The 23,937-nt window shown below is 43.7% G+C and overlaps 1 protein-coding gene across 3 annotated transcripts in view; it reads right to left on the bottom strand.

Moving 5' to 3' along the window:
- Positions 1-404: 404 nt before the first annotated feature.
- IQCK (IQ motif containing K) overlaps positions 405-23,937 on the bottom strand; it is a 138,004-nt gene continuing 114,471 nt past the window's right edge. For all 3 annotated transcript variants that reach the window (XM_007987030.3, XM_073015212.1, XM_073015214.1), the window contains one exon: positions 405-1,728. In XM_007987030.3, coding sequence (XP_007985221.2) covers positions 1,685-1,728 — 44 coding nt within the window. In that variant the 3' untranslated portion in view covers positions 405-1,684. The remainder of the gene's footprint in view (positions 1,729-23,937) is intronic.

Here is a 23,937-nt window from a genome sequence, read left to right as displayed (position 1 = left end):
GGGGAGAAGGGAGAGAGCTGTTCTTTTTCTAAAGAATTCACCTGAAAAGTACCAAGAGGCATCTTTGCCAAGACTGTAGCAGCCAGCTGCCCCCCGTGGAGCAAGGTTTAAAGACAAAATTAAATGGCACCTCTCTTTAAGATCTGTTTGTGTAAACAAGACTTGTTTAGGGAAAACGACCTGGAAGGACAGCATCTGTGATCAAAATCTCTCATTGTAAGCACAAATCGTTCCGTGTCTGGTTATTAACATCACTTTGGGACTATAACAGCCACTCTTGTCCCCCCTTTTAATAGAAAATTGTCATTCTAGCCTGGATTTCTCCCCACTGGAGATGGAGGGTGGGAAGAGAGGGAGTCAGCTCTGACAGCTTACAAACTGGGAAGTTCTGTGCATCTCCAGGGTTTCCAGAGTTGAAGATCCAGTTGTTGGAAGTTGGGCACCCAGTGCTTTTTTTTTTTTTTTAGCCCGGATGCCGTCAGGGCCCACTGAACAAGGGTGAATTCGGGTGGTGGTCTTGGTTGGCCAAGGCTGAGTTGAACGCCTCAGGCCAAACCCCAAGCTGAAAGGGAGCATTGTGGCTTTTATAATCCAATGATGCAATGATGATACCAGCTTACAGGAGTCCTCAGCAGGTGCTTTTTATTAATTGATGAAGAGCTAAGGCTCATTTTTGATAGATAATATATATTTATTAAATGCATTAATGTGTGTTTTATAATGTAACTTTATCTTCCCCCTGGCTGACTGTTGCTGACTTATAAAAAAGAAGTTAAAGAAATTTCAAGACAATCAATATGTACCATAAATGACTATATAAATATTACAAATTTAAAAGGTTGTAAAGCATGGGCAGATAGGTTTTATTTTCAAAATGCTGTTCTTAACACAAAAATAAAGGCTTTACTATTTACTTAAGACGTGTGGTAGCTTGTGAAAACAACTCAATGCAACTAACTACTAGGCTTTCGGATCTGCCCTGAGGCTCAGTCTGTGGCATTTTAAATGGGAGAATCTTGGTTAATGGCAAACCACAGAACAAATTAAGATAATAAGCTTATTTACCCATAAAAGCAGAAACTTTCTATATACTACTTTGGGACTTAGACAACAGAAATCCTTTGTTACATCTGTCTGGGTTTAAGTGTCTCATCTTGTTGGGTTTGCAGTAAAAGTTAAGGGGTGGTCTCCTTTGGAAATGATCATAAGTATAAGGTCTTTTGTTATAAAAAGAGTAGTCAGTCACTAGGTAAACTTAAAACCAAATTCAGAGGTTGGGGACTTAAATTAGAATATGGATCTTTGCAAAAGCGGCCAAAAGTGGGAAAACTGGTAATAAGAGCACTTCTGTATCCCTTGGGACTAGAGTTCATTGTACATTTTAACAGCAGCTGGTGTAGAAGGATACACCTGAGGCACTGAAGAAATAATCTGGATGAATGAATAAAATGTGAGGATAATGCAGAAAGTGAAGACTGGTCCTTTCTTTTCTAAACTATTTGCACTAAAGCTTGTTTGCAATGAATCCTGTCTTGTACAGAAAAGATTCCATTTTCATATGTTCCAAGTCTTGTTAAAGAAATCACAAGAGAGAAAGCATACTTTGGACATTTTCCTTGCACGAGGTAACTTGTGCTCGAATGGGCAAAGATACATCTTAGCTGTGGTTAAGATGATGGAATTTTCATTTTGCTGCAGGTACCACATCGTCCTCCATTTTGCATTTCACTGCAAAGAAAAGAAAGGGTAAGTCAGGATCCATTTACATACATAGGCAGGCTTGTCACTGGGAAACCGGAAACTCTGATGTGTGGACAAGGTCAGTTGCACCAAAACCCACTGTGCGCCTGCTATTCATGGTTCCGGCCCCATGGATCCACGGGGAAGAACACAGGCCCATTGTGCTCTAAGGACAGCACCTGAAAGTTCAAAACCACTTCCCGGACTGTTCATGGCCATTCTTAATTCAGTTCAGAAAGAGGTCAGAAGTGTGCTTTGCCGGTCAGGGTACTGAAGGAAGGCAATTTTACTAAAGACGATGACAGATTCCAGGCTCTCCACTCAAACCCATCTGTCACCACACACCCTGTTCTCCAGCCACCCAAAATGGAAAACTCAGGGTATCACTGGGGTCAACGCAAAAGTCAGAAGAAAATCTTTTCTCTTATGTCGTGGTCTGGACCAAGAACCTGATTTCGGTGATTTCCTGTGTCTGCCAAACAGGAAAGTTAGCTCCATATACAGGGCATGGCTCTCTGTGTAAGGGGAATTAATCCCAACAGATAAAAGCCTCTCCCCAGTTAAATATGGAAACCCAGTCCCTTAGTGGGTGCGGTAGGAGTCCTTTTGGAAAGACCCTCTCTTTTAATACATCTTTGCCTGGAGTGTCCAAGTGCTGCTTGCCCATATGTGAATGTCTTGAAAGGCGGTTTGAGCCAGGCCACAGGCTCTGATGATTTGTGGAGAGCATGGTTCTGGTAAAAAGGGTGTTTGAGCTTGTTACTATGTAGGGCTGAGGTTTCAAGTGAACTTGCCCTCGTCCTGACCTCCCAGCAACTAAGGGCATGCACCAGCCAGATGTGGCAAAGAGGTGGGTATGTACATCATCCCATGAAACGCATTTTTTTGTTTTTGTTTTTTGGTGACAGAGTCTCTCTTTTGTCCAGGCTGGAGTGCAGTGGCAAGATCTCGGCACACTGCAACCTCCGCCTCGCGGGTTCAAGTGATTCTCCTGCCTCATCCTCCCTGGTAGCTACAGGCGTGCACCACCATGCCCTGCTAATTTTTGTAGTTTTAGTAGAGATGGGTTTCCCCATGTTGCCCAGGCTGGTCTCGAACTCCCAGCCTCAAGTGATCCACCCACCTCAGCCTCCCAAAGTGCTGGGGTTACAGGTGTGAGCCACTGCGCCTGGCCTTACTGTGGTTATTTTCTGATGGAGGTGGGATGAGTGCCTTCGGCAACACAGACCAGCCCTGCAGTCTTCAAACTGAGGGCAAGGGTTCTTGGTCATGGTTCATTCAAAGGAAATCAGTTTCCAGATCATCAGCTTCCCCTCCTCCTGTCATTCCTGGCCTGGTGTGTACAAACTCCCCAGGTGCCAAACAAGAAGTCAGTTAAAAATGAGGGCCCTCACAGTCTCCTTATTTTCTACGTTTGACAACTATCAAATTGTATCATGTATTTATTCGGTTTTGCGTACTACTAATAATCGTATTAGCAACACAAATCAGAAAAAAATATTTTGAATACTTGGAGCCTGTGGTCACAGGACATTTTAAAACATTTTTTCAAGGTATATACCTTTTTTATTCCGTGTATATGGAAGCTCTGTGGGCAACCACAGTGAAAACCCTATGTGCATCTAGACCCTATTAACGATGACATTGACCCTTCATAGTCAAGGATGCGCCACACCTCCCTAAAGACTGTCCCACTATCTCACTGATCCCTGAGATGCTGGCGATTAACAACTCACCAGGGATTGGGGGAGAGTCCTGAGTTGTAGCATTTGCCATTTCCGTAGCCTATTGGAAGCCAGCAGCCTGACAACATAACAGGGTTGGGCAGCACAGTCAGATGGAGAGGGGCTGCCCTGGATCCTCCCAGGGAGGTACGCAGGTCAACTAGTGCAGCCAGCATCAGGCATAACTTCAGACCTGCAGGTTGGCTCTCTAGGGACAAGTTGGGGGTATTAGCAATAGGGGGAAATTGTTAGAAATGCAAATTCAGGGCCTTTTTCCAGGCAGATAGAACCAGACACTGGGGGTGGAGCCCCCCCATCTGCATTTTAACAAGGCCTCCAGGTGATTCTGATGGATGCTAGTTAAAGTTTGAGACCCCTGATTACTGGTTCTCTACCCTGGCTGCATGGAAGAATCACGTCAGCTTCTGAAATGTATTGGTGCCTGGGTTTCACCCTAGCAATTCTGATGTAATTACCCTGGGGCCCGGGCATCAGTAGCTAGGTAAAACTCCCATGTGTTGCTAAGGTTCAGCCAGGGTTGAGACGCAGATGGGGCTTAGAATCCCTTTAAAGAAACGTGACTGTAAGACCCTGAGGAGTCCAGAATTCCCCTCAACTTCTAAGCATCATGCTGGCTGCCTGTGAGTCCCACAGGTTAAGCTGCTAGAGAGATAGCTGGCAGTCAGGCCGGGCACAGTGGCTCACGCCTATAATCCCAGCACTCTGGGAGGCCTAGGCGGGTGGATCACTTGAGGTCAGGAGTTCGAGACCAGCCTGGCCAACATGGTGAAACCCTGTCTACTAAAAATACAAAATTTAGCTGGGTGTGGTGGCAGGCGCCTGTAATCCCAGCTAGTTGGGAGCCTGAGGCAGGAGAATCGCTTGAAGGGAGGCAGAGGTTGCAGTGAGCAAGATCGTGCCACTGCACTCCAGCCTGGGTAACAAAGCAAGACCCTGTCTCAAAAAAAAAAAAAAAAGAGAGAGAGAGAGATAACTGGCAGACAGACAGATGCTAGAGGCAATTCATAGCTGGAGGGAAGGACTGGCTTCTGGGAGGATTCCCTAGCCCTTGGGTTTTCTTTAGCTTTCTTCAACTGCCTAAAGGAAGAATTCACCTGCAAGCCGTTGTCCTGGTATTTCACCCAATTCCTGTCCATGCCTTGACAACTTTGTTGCCTACTCCCTACGCGTAGACTTTGCCTGGGAAAAGGCCCCTTAGTATCTCTTTAGATCATCACTCAGAAATCTTGACAGAGGAGAGCAGAAAGGAATGAGCTGGGGACCTTGTTCACGGTGGAGGGCTGAGAGATGTTATCTCGAATAGACGGGCTGGAAATCAAGGTGGGATGTGGAGCCTCCCAGTGGAATTACCTGGGGAGTTTTGAACACCCTTCACAATTAGGTCACCATCTCTGGAGGCACAACCACACTGGAAAACTGCTTGGCGTTTCCAAGTGGAACTGAGTCTGACAGTGAATACAAACGATTCCACTCCTGTATCCCACTGCAGAAACCCTTCCATACATGTACTAGGAGGATGCTCATGATAGCAAAAACCTGAAAACAACCCAAATGTCCATCAGCAACTGACTGGATAAACCAATTGTGGTCTACTTGACCAGTGATTATACAACAGTGAACATGAGCGAGCCACAGCCACACACATCAACGTGAATTAGCTTAAAAACGTTGAAGGAAAGATGAGAGGCACGGAATAATACATATAGTGTGATTCTATTTATAGCAAATCTAAACGTTGAGAGATGGATAGAAAGGTGAAAAGAGCTCCAAAGAAAAGCAAGAGAATAGCTATCACAATAGTCGGGGAAGTGGCTCCATGGGGGAAGAGCTTTAAAAGTGTTGACAGTGTTCTGTTGTTTGTTTGTTGGTTGGTTTGTTAAATGTCGTAAAGAGGTCTCGTTTTGTTGCCCAGGCTGGAGTGCAGTGGTGCGATCATAGCTCACTGAAGCCTCTGACTCCTGGGCTCAAGCGATCCTCCACAAATGTTTTATTTATTGTTATATATGTTTTATAGTCACTGTTGTACATATATTTCACCCCCCAAAAGGTAGAAAGAAATAGGTATGTTTGTATATTGCTTGAAATTACAAAGCCAACCAATAAAGGAATGGAAAAGAACGATTTAGCTGTTTTGGATGGCAAGGGGAGGGATGGAATCTAACCTAACCCTCACCTATCATGGCAGGAAATCAGTAGATCCTATCAAAAATCTTATTACCGTAGAAACCTGTTCCAGATACAGAAGTGAGGCCAGAGGAGCAGCTGAAGTTCAAAGACATTGCCTCTGGGGATGCACTACTTTGCTAAAAATTAAGCAACAGATAAAATCTCTACTTGGTGGTCTTTCTCCTGGTCTTGGCTAAAAATTAAGCAACAGATAAAATCTCTACTTGGTGGTCTTTCTCCTGGTCTTGGCAGAACACAGCCTTTGCACAGGTAGGTACTTGATCAGCGGAGGGAGGAAAAGGGGAGGGAAGCAGGGGTGAGGGGCAGGAGAGAAGAAGCAAGCCAGGATGCTGTAGGAACGCAGCTTCCACCTTAGCTCAGAGACATCATCGTGGTTGGCTTCCAACACCAACAGACAGATGCCTCGGTGCCCCTATGCTGTCCTTGTCCCTCTCAGCAGGCTGGTGCCCAGCCAGTTCCGGAAGGGCTGAGAGAGTGGAAAATCCCAGAGAGAGATATGCCAGCCCTTCAGCTTCAATTAAAGGCAATGAGACAAGAAGGGCCTTGCATACTAATGAGACTCGGTACATCTTCTCCTCGTGGTCGCCCTTATCCTCTCCTGTTCCTGTGAGTGACAGGACTGAGAACTCAATTCACGGCCCAGAGAAAAACCTCCCAGCCAGCAGCACAGGACAGATAAAGAAGATGCCTAAAGCTAAAGACAGGAAATGTGGGGACCACAGGGTCATCCGGCCTCTCATACAATGTTGTCCAGACAGGGCCTCAGCATAAAAGGATGACCTGGGGTGAAAATATAGATTCCTGGGCCCCACCCCAGACCTTTAGAAACAGAATCTCCAGGAGTGAGGCCTGGGAATCAGTATCCCCCTCCACCTCAGTGCTGTGGATGGGCGTTTTGATCTGGCAATTTTGGGAAAGGGCAGATTTGGGCAAGTTTGGGAAACAGTGCCTGTTTCCTGAGGGCCTGAGTCAACTGTGAGCCAGGGCTGAGAATGGCACCTGCCTCGTAAGGGCGCTGAGAGAAGCAAAAGAGGCAAGCCGTGCAAAATGCAAAGTGCTCAGCACTGGTTCTGACCCAGAGTTAGGCACTTGATAAATATCAGCTATTATTATTCTCGTTTTTATTGAGACCAGGTCTCGCTCTGTTACCCAGGCTGGAAAGCAGTGGTGCAAATCAGGGCTCACTGCAGTCTCAACCTCCTGGGTTCAAATGGTCCTTCCACTTCAGCCTCCTAAGTATTAATAGCTGGGACCACACACACACCACCATGCCTGGTTAATTTATTTTTATTTGGGGTTGAGATAGGGTCTCACTATGTTGCCCAGCCTAGTCTCTTTAATTCCTGGGCTCAAGCAGTCCTCCTGCCTCAGCCTCCCAAGATGATGGGGTCACAGGTGTGAGCCACAGCACCCAGCCAGCTATTGTTATTCTTAGGGCATCTTCTTTGCCCTCAAAGAGCTCACAGTATAGAAGGTGAGGCAGAAAAAATCAATAGGAAATTATAAGAATCAGGAGATGCTCACACACTGCAGAGAGAAGTTGCTTCAATAGATGATCATCTGCGACACAGCTATGGACCATAACCATGCTGGGGCCTGGGATTACAAGGAGGAGACTGGCTCATGCTCTCAAATCAGCAATATCTATGAGAAACCTTAAAATGTTCATCTTTTACTCAATTAGCTCCTGATTTCTAGGATTCCAGGTAAATAATAAAAGCAAACACTTATATGGTACTTATGAAGCCTTTGAGACATACGAAGTCATAGTGAGCTAAGTGCTATTATTTTCCCCAGTTTTACAGGTAGGGAGACTGAAGCAGAGACAGGTTATGTAACTTGCTCAAGGTTGCACTGTGAGCTGTCTGGCTGCTGCTGCTCTTAAAACTCTACAGGGCCAAGATCTCACAAAGTCTCCCACCAGGACAGTAAAAATGTCTGTGATTAAAGAAGCAGCAATGATGTTATACAGACAAAGGTGTTCACTTCCGCATCCTCTACCACATAACAGTTTGAGAACAACCTAAATGCCCGACAATCAGGGAATGATTAAGTATCTGATAACCTATAACCTTGATGTGATGTAATATAATGAAACCATTCAAAACATGAAGTTTTGGCAAAGTGTAAAAACAGAGAGAAATGTCAGTGGGAAAATACAGTGCTGCACATTTCCTGTAAATTTCCATTATGCAAATTTGAAATTGTTCAATACCAAGTTAATCGTGTCTCCAAGGAGTACAAGGATGGCACAAGGGCATGGAGGCTTCTGTCTGTTGGAGATGGAAGCTAAGCGTGATGATGTCTCTAAAACTAAGATGTAAACGGCTCCTTCATTGAATCATCCCTGCCTTCCTTTCTTTTCTTTTCTTTTTTTTTCAGAGACAGGGTGTCACTCTGTTGCCCAGGCTGAAGTACAGGGTGCAATCACAGCTCACTGCAGCCTTGACCTCCTGGGCTCAAGTGATCCTCCTGCCTCAGCCTCCCAAGTGGCTGGGACTACAGATGTGTACCACCATGTCCAGATATTTTTTTTTTTTACTTTTTGTAGAGATGGGGTCTCACTATGTTGTCCAGGCTGGTCTTGAACGGCTGGGCTCAAGTGATCCTACTGTCTCGGCCTCCCGAAGTGCTGAGATTACAGTTATGAGCCACTGTACCCAGCCGCTGCCTTTATAAGTTGCGGGGTGGTGGAGCCGCGGGGAAACAGTTTACTTTTAAAAATTTTTATTTTTTTAGAACAAGTGACTCCTATTCCACATCATTTGTGGGTGAGATCTTCATAATACATCTCTTAAATGTAACTGCCCTGTAGAAAATTACATTCATTACCTCCAAAATTACATCTATTGCTCAACTAAGTTATAACCCAGCATCTCAAATACATCTAAAAAAATAAAAAAATTAAAACCTGAACATAGATGTAATGATTGAAAGGAAACTGGTGAATTTTTGTTTTCCTGAATGCAACTGGGGGAAACTCTTTCTAAAAGAATCACCAGAAAATATGCCAGACAAAAGAAAAAAGACCCTCACGGTAATCAACACCTAAACAGTATTGCTGCAATTACAGCCCAAAGGTGGGAGAAAGGCAGGAAGGATGAGAAATGGTGTTGAGTGGCCAGTCAGAAGCTGCAGGGGAAGCTCCCTGATCATCAGATCCAGGGTGGGGTCACAGGGACAAGAGATCCACCCACAGTAGGGGTGACCATTCACAGAAATAATTATGAAATGTTTGCTAGGAAAAGTTTCTGATTAGCAAATTTCTAGGAAAATAATGTTTCCTCCTCAATTTGCTTGCTAACTAAAGGGTACACTTTGGTATCAAGGAGACGCAGTGTTCAAATCCTAGCTCTGCCACTTAATAGCTAGATGACACCCCACCTCTGCCCCCAGCCTCAGTTTCCTCATTTGAGCTATAGGTATAATGATCTCCACCTCACAGAGTCCTTACGAAGATTAAAGATGATCCATTCAAAGTGCCTGGCACAGTGTACCAGTGGTACTGGTGAAGGTACTCAACAAATGTAGCTTCCTTTCACCCCAGGTGGACTGCAGGAATAGAAGCTGAATTGCTGCTAAGTAGTTCATTTAGCATCTTTTAAAATTCATAAGATGTCACTCATCTGAATGTTACTTATCTTTGCAAACTCAGCTATCAAACACAGCCAAGAACTTGAAAGTAAACAGAAGAAGCCAATGTGGATGTTCCAGAATGTATTCCCCAAACTCAGAGCATGGGTGCTCATTCTTTAAACATCATTCTGGCAAGCTGACCTATCAGATATCCCAACAGCAGAAATGAATTTAGGAATGAAATACGGTCCCAATGGCTGATAGGCACATAAAAAGGTGTGCAACGTCATTAGTCATTAAGGAAATTAAAGCCACGATGAGATAGACAGCACACACCCACCAGAATGGCTAAAATGAAAAAGACTCATCACACTCATTGTTGGTAAAGATGCAGACTGCTCGTGCATCACTGATGGGGATGTAAACTGGTATAGCCACTTTGGAAAATGAGTTGGAAATATCTTAGAATTAAACATGTTTGCCTTATAACCCAGTAACTCCAAATCCACAGCTGAAGTATCTACATCTGCCAAAAAACAGATCCAGGAGTGTTCAAAGCAGCAGCACTGGGCCAGGCGTGGTGGCGCATGCCTATAATCCCAGCACTTTGGGAGGCCAAGGCTGGAGGATGGCTTGAGCCCAGGAGTTCAAGGTTGCAGTGAACTATGATTGCACCACTGCACTCCATCTTGGGTAACAGAGTGAGACCCTGTCTCTAAAAATAATAATAAAATCAACAAAGTAGCAGCATTTTTCGTAATAGCCAAAAAGTGGATATAACCCAAGAATCCATTAAAAAGTGAGTGGATTCACAACTTGTGACAATAATCATACAAAGGAATGCTACAACAGCAACACAGCAATACAAGATCAACCTAGTGCTACCCTCAACAATACAGCTGGATCTCCCAGACATAATGTTCAGCAGAAGACACAGACGCCAGACACAAAGGAGTTCATCCTGTTTTCCAGTTAGGCAGAGAAGAAGCAAAACTACTCTGTGGTGAAAGAAGTCAGAACAGAGTTTACCTCGAGGGAAGGGGACACCGCATGAGGCATGAGGGAGCTGGCTGGGGGCCGCCCATGTTCATTATCTGGATCCAGGCAGTGGTTGGTCTGGATTCACGCAAAGAATTTCACAGAGCACTGCACTGTGACCAGTGTACCCCACTGTATGTGAGGGCCACCTCAATCACAAAAAATAAAATGGGAACAATGGGGAGGAAGAGAACAGGCACAAAAATGTGCCCACCTTCTTTAGTCAGATCCTCAAAGAGTCTTACATACCTGAGGGGGTCCCTATCAACAATACCATAGAATTAATCAGGAAATTTGTACTAGCCAGAGGCTGGACACTAGGCTCAGGGCTTTACACACATTAATTATCTCATACAATCCTCCCAACCACCCTGGGAGGTAGATGCTATCCTCACTTCCATTTTACTGACTGGGAAATTGAGGCTCAGAGACCATAAGCAACGTGCCCAAGGTCACAGAGTGAAGTAAATGGCCACACCAAGATTCTGATCTTGGTATTTTTGAGTCCAAAACCCATGGTCTTAACCATCATCTGATACCACCTTGGAGTAAGAATTGGTCCCTAAAATTAGAAAGGCAGGGGAGTGTATGATATATATTACCCAGATTTTATTTTTCCATGAAGAGCAATACATTATAGAAAATTCGAATAATACAGGAAAAAAAGAAAACAAAAATCTATTCTCCTCTCCCCCCAACTAGAAGAACAAATTGTGGAAGATTCCTTTCTGCAAAGAAATACATGTTGACATTCAGGGGGTAAATGTCAGTAGCCTGGTAAATTTACCTCCATTTCTTGACAGTACCAGATGCTGTGTTACATTATTTTTGGGAAAATTAAGCCAACTTGGAAGCCACAAGGCATTCCGGAGAACGTGACAGCCTTGAGTGTGCAGTAACTGCGGCTTTCTGTTGTTGACTTCCAAATAGTTACTAAAGTTAACCCAGAGTAAAGTCTCCTTGAAGGCAGTATTGTAAATGGAAATATTTGGCGCTGGGCGTAGCCACATTGCTTATATTGAGACAGAACCATGGGATTATCAAAGTTTGACCAAGTAAAGGGTCTTGATTCCTGGAAAAAGAGAGAGTCAACAAAAGGCTTGTTTTTAATAGGTGAAAACTGAGGTCTTGACAGGGGAAGGAAGCCACCAAATCAAACCTAGCAATGGGGCCATCCAGGCACAGCTTAGCTGCTTAGAGCGCACCACTCGGGAGAAGGCAGCTCTGGCTTTCAACTACCACCATTTACCAGCTGGGTAGCCTGAACAAGTCTCTCAACCTCTTGGAAGCCTCAGCTTTCTCATCTATAAAATGAGAATAGGAAAACCTTCTTTTCGGTAGAATTCAAGGATGAAATGAAATGGTACTCATTTTATGGCACATAATAAAGAGTCAATAAAATTACTATTATTTTTTGAGATGGGGTCTTGCTCTATTGCCCAGGCTGGAGTGCAGTGATGTGATCTCAGCTCACTGCAGCCTCTGCCTCCTGGGCTCAGGTGATCCCCCCACCTCAGCCTCCCAAGTAACTGGGTCCACAGGTGTGCACCACCACACCTGGCTAATTTTTTGTGTCCTTGGTAGAGATGGGGTTTCACCATGTTGCTTAGGCTGGTCTCGAACTCCTGAGCTCAAGTGATCCGCCCACCTCAGTCCCCCAAACTGCTGGGATTACAGGCATGAGCCACTGTGTCCAGCTATAAAATTATTTTTTATCACACAAGTAATGCAGCTACTGCAGAAAAACTGGAAAATATAATATTTTAAAACAAATATTTAAGCAGGTTTTCTTTAAATCATTGAGTAAGTCTTAGTTTATGTGTTATTCATATGTGTTTATAGATCTATTCGTATTTTCTTTCTATATCTCAATTTACAAGGGTAACTCCATTTTGCAATTAGCTGAATCACGTTGAGATTGGAGTTTTAGTGCTACAGTTTAAACAGCCACCATCTGGTTGTCCTTCGAAATTCTGTGTCTTCAAAAGCCGAGTGAGTCATGGGTGTGAATGAACACAGACAAACCCTGTCAGCCGTGTCTTATGACTTTTTATTTATCACTGCATTCTCAGCTGCCGCTGCCCAAACTGAACCTTTAGAAATATCCCAGGCATTCTGATTGAGTTTAGGGTATAAACTGTTAGCCAGTTTAGACTGGCAGAAGCTCTGTATATTACATGTTGCCTTTAAGAACAACAGAGACAAACCCTCCAGTTTATTTTTAACAGCTCCTCTACAAGTGTAACAAATTAATAAACAATTGAGAAATTATTTCAATCTGTACTTAGGGATTGCGAGACAATCTTCACTCATCTTGATGGCTGACTCAGAACCCAGGGCAGATAGGGCTAACGTCAAGAAACTCCAGGGAATAAGGAACTAAACTGGCAGGGCATGGTGGCTCACACGTGTAATCCCAGCACTTTGGGAGGCTGAGGCAGGCTGATTGCTTGAGCCCAGGAGTTTGAGACCAGCCTGGGCAACGTGGTGAAACCTCTACAAAAAATACAAAAATTAGCTGGGCATGGTGATGTGTGCCTGTAGTCCCAGCTACTAGGGAGGCTGAAATGGGAGGATCACTTTAGCCCAGTAGGCAGCAGTTGCAGTGAGCCAAGATTGTGCCCCTGTACTACAATCTGGGGGACAGAACAAGATCCTGTCTCAAAAACAACAAAACAAAAAACTTCCCATCCCCTTTCTTCATGTTTGGTAAGGTGTTTGTTGTTATTGCTGTTGTTGTTTTTACCAAACATGAAGAAAGGGGATGGGAATTAACATCCTTTGAGTTTCAACCAGAGTTCTTTCTAACAGGAAGCCCCCGGTCCACTGAAAAGAAAACGTGAACATTTTCAACCACTTACTACGATGAGAAATACCTTTATCTACAAACAAAGCTACATTTTTAGAAAAGATCACTGATCTCATCTTTGTCGTTTTTACCCCATAAATGTCTCCTAAATCTGTCCACTCCTAAATCTGTTCTCACTGCCACCGGGTCATCCGACCCATCTCCAACCTGCCCCGTACTCATCTTTCCTATAAAGCCCTTCTGATGCTGTGTGGCCCAGCTGAAACTGAGTTCAACTCCGAAGTCTTCAACAAGGCCGGCCAGACACAGTGGCTCACACCTGTAATCCCAGCACTTTGGGAGGACAAGGCGGGCGGATCACCTGAGGTCAGGAGTTTGAGACCAGCCTGGCCAACATAGTGAAACCCTGTCACTACTAAAAATACAAAAATTAGCCAGGTGTGGTGGCGGGTGCCTGTAATCCCAGCTACTTGGGAGGCTGAAGTGGGAGAATTGCTTGAGCCTGGGAGGTGGAGCTTGCAGTGAGTCGAGATCATGCCACTGACTGCACTCCAGCCTGGGTGACAGAGCCAGATCCTGTCTCGGGAAAAAAAAAAAAAAAAAAGCAAGCATATGAGTATACAAAACCTTGTATATGAATATTCATAGCAGCATTATTCATAATAGCCAAAAAGTGGAAACAACTCAAAGGCCCATCAATTGATTAATGGATAAGTGAGTTGTGATACACCCATACAATGGAATATTACTCAGCCATGCTACAGACTGAGTTATGTCCCTCAAAATTCATATGATGAAGCCTTAACTCCCACCATCTAACTGTATTGGAGATAGGACCTTGAAGGAGGTGATTAAGGTTAAGGGTAGATACCTGATCTGGTAGAACTGGTACCCTTACAAGAAGAGGAAGAGATACCAGAGAGCTCCGTCTCCCATGATATGACCCGGCAAGAAGGTGGCTGTCTGCAAGCCGGGAAGAGAGCCCTCACTAGAACCTGACCATGCTGGCTCCTTGATCTCAGACTTACAGTCTCCAGAACTGTGAGAGAACAAATGTCTGTTGTTTAAACTGTCAAGCCTGTGGTATTTTGTTATGGTGGCCTCAGCTGACTAATACAAGCCGTAAAAAGGAATAAAGTACTGACATATGCTACAACATGGATAAACTTTGCAAACATTGTGCTAAGTGAAAGAAGTCAGTCACAAAGGATTACATCATGAATGATTCCATTTATATGAACTGTCCAGACCCGGCAAATCCATAAAGAGACAGAGTAGATTAGTGGTTGTCTGGGGTTGGGAGGAATGGAAGTCTTGGGAGATAATGGCTAAAGGGTGTAGGGTTTCTTTCGTGGGTGATGAAAATGTGCTAAAATTCATTTAGTGATAGTTACAAATTCTGTGACATCTGTACTATCTGTGATATACTAAAAGCCATTGAGTTGTACACTTTGAATTGCATGATATATGAATTATATCTCAATACAACCTTTTTAAAAAGAAAGATGACATTTCAGTAATGGTCATCTCTAGGTGGTGAAACAGAATTATCCACTTTTTTGTTTAGGTTTCTACAAAGAGCAAGTATTACTTCTACAATCAGTTAAGAAGAAAGTTATTTTTAACAATTCTGTTAAAACAAATACCAGCCCTATTCTCCTTGTCGACAAAGCTGATAAAACTTACACCTTTGCAAGAGTCAGATATGCTCTAATGACAAACCCCCCTGGGCCAGGCTTCCCAGTGTTTTATGTTCTTCTCCATACATTATCTCATCTGAGGTTCACAACCTCTCTGTGTCGTAAGCAAGGAAAACAACTGTTTTCCTCCTGAATGTTTTCACATCCTGCTTCCTTCCTTAAAGGATTTGAGATAATTTATAATAAAGGATGGTAAATCAAAACAGAAAAAGAAAACCAAGCGTGAAGAGAAATGGAGAATTTACATATGCTAACCATAGCATTTAAGAAGTTGCTATAAATGAGTTTCACATTGAACTCTGAGCATCCTGGCCAACAAGGCAAAAAGGGAAAGTCAGGGAAGAAGCAAACCATTTTAAAGGGAAGCAACATTTTTCTGGCACCATTTGCTGGGTGACATTTCACATATGGATTTATTTTTGAAAAGAATTTAATGGATTTTGACCCAAAGAAAAAATTTTACAGAAGATGTTAAAGTACATTAACATGGTTATTTCCCAAAGGCACCTTGGTTTGTAAGCCAAAGACACACCACCTTGGCAAATTCAGGGAAAATCTAAAACTATGGGAACCAAATTTATAATCTAACTTAGTGGTTTTCATATTTTTAAACAGCCACCTTCCATTTAAAAAATATGTTTTACATTGCTTTTAGGATGCACAAACACATCTCAAACAAATATTTCTCCAAAAAGTATTTTACTTACAATACGTGAAGCATGCTGATATTTTCTCTATATTGTACTTCATTTTTCAAAATGTTTGTGGCAACCCATTAATTGATTTCACCACTCAGTGGGAAAAGACACTGCTCTAAAATGATTCAAAAATGATATGGGGCCAGGTGTGGTGGTTCACATCTGTAATCCCAGCATTTTGGGATACCAAGGTGGGTGGATCACCTGAGGTCAGGAGTTCGAGACCTGCCTGGCCAACATGGTGAAACCCCATCTCTACTAAAAATACAAAAATGGGCTGGGCGTGGTGGTGGGCATCTGTAATCTCAGCTACTCAGGAGGCTGAGGCAGGAGAATTGCTTGAACTTGGGAGGTGGAGGTTGCAGTGAGCCGAGATTGTGCCATTGCACTCCAGCTTGGGTGAGAAGAACAAAACTGCATCTCAAAAAAAAAAAAAAAAAGATGGCTTACAATGGTAGACACTGATCATTATTGAGCACCTAATGTTTACGAGGCATTGGACTAAGCATATTCATTACAAGCATTGTCTCATTTGAGAATCCAGCGATGGGGATGCTTTTATTTCCATTGTACAGGTGAAAAATACTGAAAGCTAGAGGGGTTAAGTAACTTGTCTAAGGTCACATAGCCAGTAAGAATTTGTAGGTGAAATTAGCTCAAGTTGTTGTTGTTTTCACACAAATTTGTCTCTCAGTTGGGCCTTCAGGGAGAGTGTTAATTTCATTCTGCAGCTAAAAGATGAGCCATCAGGAAGGTTAAGTGCCGTGCTCAAGGACACACAGCTAGGAAGTTTCCAGTCAGGGTTCCAATGCAGGTCTTGGGACTCCAAGCCTAGGACTCTTTCTACTATTATTAGCTGCTCATCCCGAACAGCTTCAAATGTCACTTTGAAACCTCTTAAGTGACAAGTCTCTGGATGCCACGAGAAGAAAATGAGGGCAATTCCAATGCACGTGGCAACAGTAGGGCTCATGCAAAAGATTCCTTAGTCTCCTCCATCTCCCTCCTACTCAGATCTGGCAAAGTAAGGCATTTTTGAAAAGTGTTCCTAGCCACCAAAGTATTACCAGTGACAGTGAGGTGGGTACCTTTTTTAGATCTCTTGGTACTATTCTGTATTTTTCATAATGAGAATGTATCGCTTTGATATGGGGACAGGTTTTAAATTATTTTTAAAAAGATAATTTAAAAGAGATCATGAGAGTTGAATCTGAAAACTGGCAAGACAGTTTAGCTGTTCAGATCCTAAATTTAGATCCTAAGGGTGAACACCATGTGTCGACAGTCTTGGACTGGAGCTCACGGAGAGAAGTGGGGACAATTTGGTGGGCGGGATCATGACTCTTTAAGGCAGGCTCACAGGCATAAAGGAGCATGTGCCTCATGCCCTTGGCAATGCAACCAGAAGTCCTAATGGACATTGTAGGAAACTGAACACCAACAGATTTCGCTCGAGCATTTGAACTCCATAAATAACATCTGTGCATTGCAGCCTAATGAGGAGAGAGGGAGGACTCTGGAGTCAAGCTGCTTGGTTCTGCTACATTCTTGCTCTGTGGCCCCAGATGTATTGTTTGATCTCTCTCTGCCTCAGTTTCTTCATCTCTAAAATGGAGACCATAGTAGTATCTACTTCAAAGGTGTAAAGATTATTTAATTGAGTTACTACTAGTAAAAAGCTTGGGAAAATGCTTGCCTCATAGTAAGTGCACAATGAATGTAAACAAATACTCCTTTTTATTATTTTTAGAAATTATGGATAATCAAAAAAGAAAAATAATCATTTGCATTTCTGTTTTAGAAAAAAAGGTAAAAATCAATCAACTCAGCAATCGCCTGCATTACAACCACTCAGAGATAATCACTATTAGCATCTGGGGATTATATTCTAATGGACTTTTTGTCTTTATTTATTTAGTTATTACTATTTTTTGAAATGGAGACTCTCTCTGTCGCCCAGGCTAGAGTGCAATGGCGCGATCTTGGCTCACTGCAACCTCCACCTCCCAGGTTCAAGCGATTCTCCCGCCTCAGCCTTCTGAGTAGCTGAGATTACAGGTGCCTGCCACCATGCCCGGCTAATTTTTGTATTTTTAGTAGAGACGGGGTTTCACCATGTTGCCCAGGCTGGTCTTGAACTCCTGATCTCAGGTGATTCACCTGCCTTGGCCTCCCAAAGTGCTGAGATTACAGGCCGTCTTTATCCATTTATATATTATATGTAAGCATATATCTTCTCTTAATTTTTTTTTTTTTTTGGAAACAGTTCTGTTTGCTTTATTTTTCTTTTTTTGGAGACAGAGTCTTGCTCTGTCCCCCAGGCTGGAGTGCAGTGGTAAAATCATAGCTCACTGCAGCCTCAATCTCCTGAGCTTTAAGAGATCCTCCTGCTTCAGTCTCCTGAGCAGCTGGGTCTACAGGCATGCACCACCATACCCAGTTATTTATTTTTTATTTTTTTAGTGGATACGGGGTCTCTTAACATTGCCCAGGCTAGTCTCGAACTCTTCAAGTGACCTTCCCACCTTGGCCTCCCAAAGCGCTGGGATTGCAGGTGTGAGCCTCTGTGTCCAGCCTCAGTTCTGTTTACTTGCCCATAGAGTGTTTGACAAACTGGTTGATCTGGGAAGGAGGTTACGTAACACAGATCCATTCATTCAACCAACAAGTATTCCTTGACTGTCTACCATGTGCTGGGCCCTGTTCTAGATGCTGAGGATGGAGCAGTGAACAAAATAGGAAAGAAAAGTCCCTGCTGTCCGAGAACTTGCATTCTAGGGCAGTCACACAGACAATAATCAAAATAATTCATTAAAATCCTGGGGGATTGGCCAGATGTGGTGGCTCACACCTGTAATCCCAGCACTTTCGGAAGCCGAGGAGGGTGGATCACTTGTGGTCGGGAGTTTGAGACCAATCTGGCCAACATGGTAAAACCTCACCTCTACTAAAAATACAAAAATTAGCCAGGTGTGGTGGTGCATGCCTGTCATCCCAGCTACTCGGGAGGCTGAGGCAGGAGGATCACTTGAACCCGGGAGGTGGAGGTTGCAGTGAGCCAAGATCATGCCATTGCACTCCAGCCTGGGTGACAGAGCAAGACCCTATATCCAAAATAAATAAATAAATAAATAAATAAATAAATAAATAAATTTTATCAGTTCTGCCACTTCAAAGCTATGTGACCAAAGGTGAATGATTTAACCTCTGAGACACAGTTTCCTCCCTTGAAAGATAGGGGCAATAATAGTTTCCTTTTTTTTTTTTTTTTTTTTTTTTTTGCTATGGAGTCTCACTCTGTGGCCCAGGTTGGAGTGCAATGGTGTGATCTTGCCTCACTGCAACCTCTGCCTCCTAGGTTCAAGCAATTCTGTAGCCTCAGCCTCCCGAGTAGCTAGGATTACAGGCGCCCGCCATCATGCCTGGCTAATTTTTGTATTTTTAGTAGAGACAGGGTTTCACCACGTTGGCCAGGCTGGTCTCGAACTCCTAACCTCAAGTGATCTGCCTACCTTGGCCTCCCAAAGTGCTGGGATTACAAGCATGAGCCACTGCTCCCGGTCAGGCAATAATAATTTCTACTCATTCTGTTTGCTGTGAAGATTAGAAATAATATATGCAAAGTGCCTGGCATGTAGTTGGCACTCAATAAATCAGAGCTGCTATGAGGATTGCGGATCTTTGCAGACATCCAACGTTTGACAGCCACAGGTAGGCAATGCTGTCCTGTAGGCCGGGCCACAGCTTGACAAGGCAGACAGAATTTCGCATTGCCCTCCCAGTTAGCTCCAACTTGCATTTAGAAAGAGTCATTCTGGATGTGACAGGCCCAAATGTAGTGACAGGAGTCGTCTATGCTTCCTACCTTCTCAAACGTGATCAAACTTCACAAAAATCTCCTTTAAACCTCCCTAGTCTTTTCCTCCAAACTTTCCCAAATTGCCAAATACCAAATTCATGCCTCCCTCTTCTCTGCCTCACACTCTAAACTTCCAGATTTACTTTCTGCCTCCCCCAGTGATCCCACCTCGCTTTCCCCAACAAAAGCCCAGTAGTGAGCAGAACGTTCACCATCTATTGTTCTTGCCTTCATTGCTGAGACCAAACTCCCAAACCTGGCAACAGCCACCAAAACAGCAGCAACAGGTTTTCAAGGTTTAGATTCTCCCAGACAGCAGGCCTCTTGCCTGGGAGGCAGGAGATTCTACAACAAACACCTATGGGATATTCTGTTTTACTGTTATAGAGATTTCCTGATTCAACGATTCAATTTTTCAAAGCAGAAAGCAAGGTCCATGTAGCTGGTAAATTGCAGAGTCGAACAGGAACTCAGATCCCCTGAATTTCAGACCAAATGAAACTGCATTAGTGAGAAGAGCCTCGCTAAGGAAGATTTTGAATCCAAAGCTATTACTGGGATCTTGTAGCTAATCCATAGTATTAGGGCTTTGCTGATGTGGTTACAACACATTCTCTACTAAGAATAAACCCATGTAATCACTTTCTCTGGCCTCTAGCCTGACACAGCTTATAAATTTCCCCCAGGAGATTCTAATCTACAGCCAGCATTGAGAACCACTGCTGTACAAAAATATGGAATAAAAACTGGAATAAAAACTTTATTTTTGCTGACAGCTTTAAAAAGTATTACTAAAACCAGCCACCAGTTACTGACCATTCACTTTGTGCCAGAGATCTGTTTAATTCCATACACGGCTGTTTTATTTAATCCTCACGGTAGCCCTCTGTGGCAGATCCTAATTGTCCTCACATAACAGAGGAGAAAACAGCCTGGTGAGGATTAACAACTTGTCCAGGAACCACACTGATGGTAAAAGGCAGGAGCTCGGTTCCGTCAGACCCTCCAAAGCCAGTATTTTTATTTTATGTTTTTTTGAGACAGGGTCTTACTCTGTTGCCCAGGCTGGAGTACAGCAGTGAAGCCTCAACCTCCCAGAACCAAGAGATCCTCTTGCCTCAGCCTCCCAAGTAGCTGGGACCACATACACACACCACCACACCCAGCTAGTTTTCATAATAGAGTCTCCCTATGTTGCCCTGGCTGGTCTGGAACTCCTGGGCTCTCAAGTGATCCTCCCATGTTGGCCTCCCAAAGTGTTAGTATTACAGGCAAGAGCCACTGCACCTGGCTGCCAATATTCTTAACAATATATATAAACCATATGTTGAATGCTTTGCTTAATTAATAATGATCATTTATTGATCACTTATTATGGGTCAGGCACTATTCCAGTTCATTTAATCCTCACAAAAACTCTATGGTTTGGTTACTAGCATTAGTATTGCCATTATATTGCCAGACAAACTGAGTCACAGAGAGGTTAAACTGAGTCACACAGAGGTTAAGCAGCCTGCTCGAGGTTGCACAGTGAGAAATGGGAAACTTAACCCATTCTGGTCATGAGCCGTCTAGGGTTTGTAGATTTATCTATATCCTTCAAAAGCATTCTGCATCGGCCAGGTGCGGTGGCTCACGCCTGTAATCCCAGCACTTTGGGAGGCTGGGGTGGGCAGATCACAAGGTCAAGAGATCGAGACCATCCTGGCCAACATGGTGAAACCCCGTCTCTACTAAAAATATAAAATTTAGCCAGGTTTGGTGGCTCGCTCCTGTAGTCCCAGCTACTTGGGAGGCTGAGGCAGGAGAATCACTTGAACTCAGGAGGCAGAGGTTGCAGTGAGCCAAGATCACATCAGAGATGAAGCTCATGAAGTTGGAAGTGGTCATTTGCATAAACTTTAATATAGGATCTTGAACTTTTAGGGCAAATCATTAAGAAAGGAAATCATCTTTTATGTTTAAATCTCATAACAGTAGGGATCTTCAGGCATTACAGTAGGACGCTTGTGCCATGTCATAGCTGTGCAGACTTTTGCAAATTTTAAATGAAAAGATATGTGTAAAAGTTGATGTCATCCAAATATCCCCAGACACTGGTGAGTCCTAAAAATGGAATTGATGAAGGCAGTGCCAAGGCATGAAGTCACTAGATGTCTCTTAATCAAATTATTTATTTTGCAGGTTAAAATGGAGAAGGAACTAAGTTTTGAGGAACTATGAAAGAAAAAAATGAAAATGACACCTTAGATTTACAGATATATGTCTTCTGAAGGAGTCATGGTCCTATCAAAACAATGACCTCATTTAGAATTATTACTGAGGCATAAGAATTCTCATTTTACAAGTAGAGAAAATGTAGCACAAAGATGACATCACCCATCAAAAGTCCCACAGTGGGTTGGCAGCATTAAGTATAAATTAATATAACATTTTTGGATGACAATATGGTGATCACTGTCTAAATTTAATACGTGTGTGTCCTTTGACCCAGCAATTCCACTTCTAGGAATTTATCCTGTAGAGATACTTCTACAAGTCTTGGTGCAGTGGCTCACGCCTGTAATTCCAGCACTTTGAGAGGCTGAGGTAGGTGGATCACTTGAGGTCAGGAGTTCGAGACTAGCCTGGCCAACGTGGCAAAACCCTGTCTCTACTAAAAATACAAAAATTAACCAGGTGTGGTGGCACTCGCCTGTAATCCCAGCTACTTAAGAGGCTGAGGCAGGAGAATTGCTTGAATCCAGGAGGCGGATGTTGCAGTGACCCGAGACTGTGCCACTGCACTCCAGTCTGGGCGACAGAGCAAGACTCTGTCTCAAAAAAAAAAAAAAAAAAGAAAAGAAAAAGAAATACTTCTACAAGTAAGCTAGAATATAGCTACACCAATGTTTATGGAGCATGGTTCATAATACAAGCCAACTATCCATTCATAGGAATTGGTTTTATAAAAGTATGGTACAGCTCTATCATTTTTATGGAGCCACTAAAAATAACAGAATAGATCTGTGTGTGCTGGCACGAAACAGATGGCAATGATATATTGTCAAGTGAAGAAAAAACAAGCAAGTTACGATACAGCATATGTAATATGGTTCCATGTTTATAAATATATATATTTATGTTTTTTTATTTTTTTGAGACAGTCTTGCTCTGTCACCCAGGCTAGAGTGCAGTAGTGCGATCACAGCTCACTTCAACCTCCACCTCCTGGTTCACACAATTCTCATGCCTCAGCCTTCCGAGTAGCTGGGACTACAGGCATGTGCCACCACGCCTGCCTAATTTTTTTGTATTTTTAATAGAGACGGGGTTTCACCATGTTGGCCAGGCTGATCTCGAACTCCTGGCCTCAAGTGATCCTCCTGCCTCAGCCTCCCAAAGTGCCGGGGCTATAGGTGTGAGCCACTGCACCTGGCCTATATTTGTATGTTGATAGATGAATGGGAAAACTATGGGCTGATATACTCAACAGTGATTGTCTTTGGAAAATACATCACTAAAACTTGACCTTTTTTGTTAGATGACAGACTGTTAGTCACAAAGGTTCTCAACTAATGCTAGAACCCACTTCCTGAGCCACAGGCTAGAGTGTTCCCTGTACCCAGGTTCCCTCTCTGGTGGCCAAACCCTTCTCTGCTCCTCAAATGTAGATGGACAGAGGATTTGGAAGGAGGGAGAAAAGAATATCCTTATGCTGATTCACTTAACCCTGGTTTCTTGCTTTAGTGAAAATATCTTCCCAAAACACTCATGTATATCCTGCAGCCTTTGAATGGTGCTCTCAGCCTCCTCTACCACCAAGCCTTCCCTGTACTTGTGGTCTGTGGGCACTCCAGTGTCAGGGGCAGGCTGGGAGGCATGACCAGACACTGCCTGCTGTCCAGCCTGTGGGTCCTTAGTTACCATGCTGGAAGCTTTGCAGTGGACCACTGCGGCCTATTGGGCCCTTGGGTTACAGAACAGCATGGCCTGGGGTGGCCCTAGCCTCTTTGGTATCAGGTAGATTCGGGTTCAAATCCCTGGTCTCTGGCCTGACTGGCTGCGTGGACTTGTGCAAGCTGTGTATCCTCCCAGCCCCGGTTTCCTCATCGTACGATGGAGATAATCTCACCTCTCTGAGATATCAGGTGTGAGGACTCCATGGAAACATAAGGTGCTTAGTGTAGTGTCTGGCATGTGGTATAAGCTCCATCGCTCATAGCTACTCCCTAGTTGCAGCCATCCTTCTCTGCTCTTGGCAGTGCATCCAATTACATGGGCTAGGAAGGAAAGAACTAAGTTCCAGCATATCTTATTTATTTATTTATTTTGAGATGAGGTCTTGCTCATTGCCCAGGCTGGAGTGCAGTGGTGCAGTCACAGCTCACTGCAGCCTCGTGTTCCTAGGCTCAAGCAATCCTCCCACCTCAGCTTCCTGAGTAGCTGGGACTACAGGAGTGCGCTACCACGCCTGGCTAATTTTATTTTTTGTAGAGACGGGGTCTCATTGTGTTGCCCAGACTGGTCTCGAACTCCTAGGCTCAGGCAATTTTCCTGCCTTGGCCTTCCAAAGTGCTGGGATTACAGCCATGACCCCAGTCTT

Source organism: Chlorocebus sabaeus, chromosome 5 (assembly GCF_047675955.1).
Source record: "Chlorocebus sabaeus isolate Y175 chromosome 5, mChlSab1.0.hap1, whole genome shotgun sequence".
Classification (NCBI taxonomy): domain Eukaryota; kingdom Metazoa; phylum Chordata; class Mammalia; order Primates; family Cercopithecidae; genus Chlorocebus; species Chlorocebus sabaeus.
This window is presented reverse-complemented; position numbering and strand designations above follow the sequence as displayed.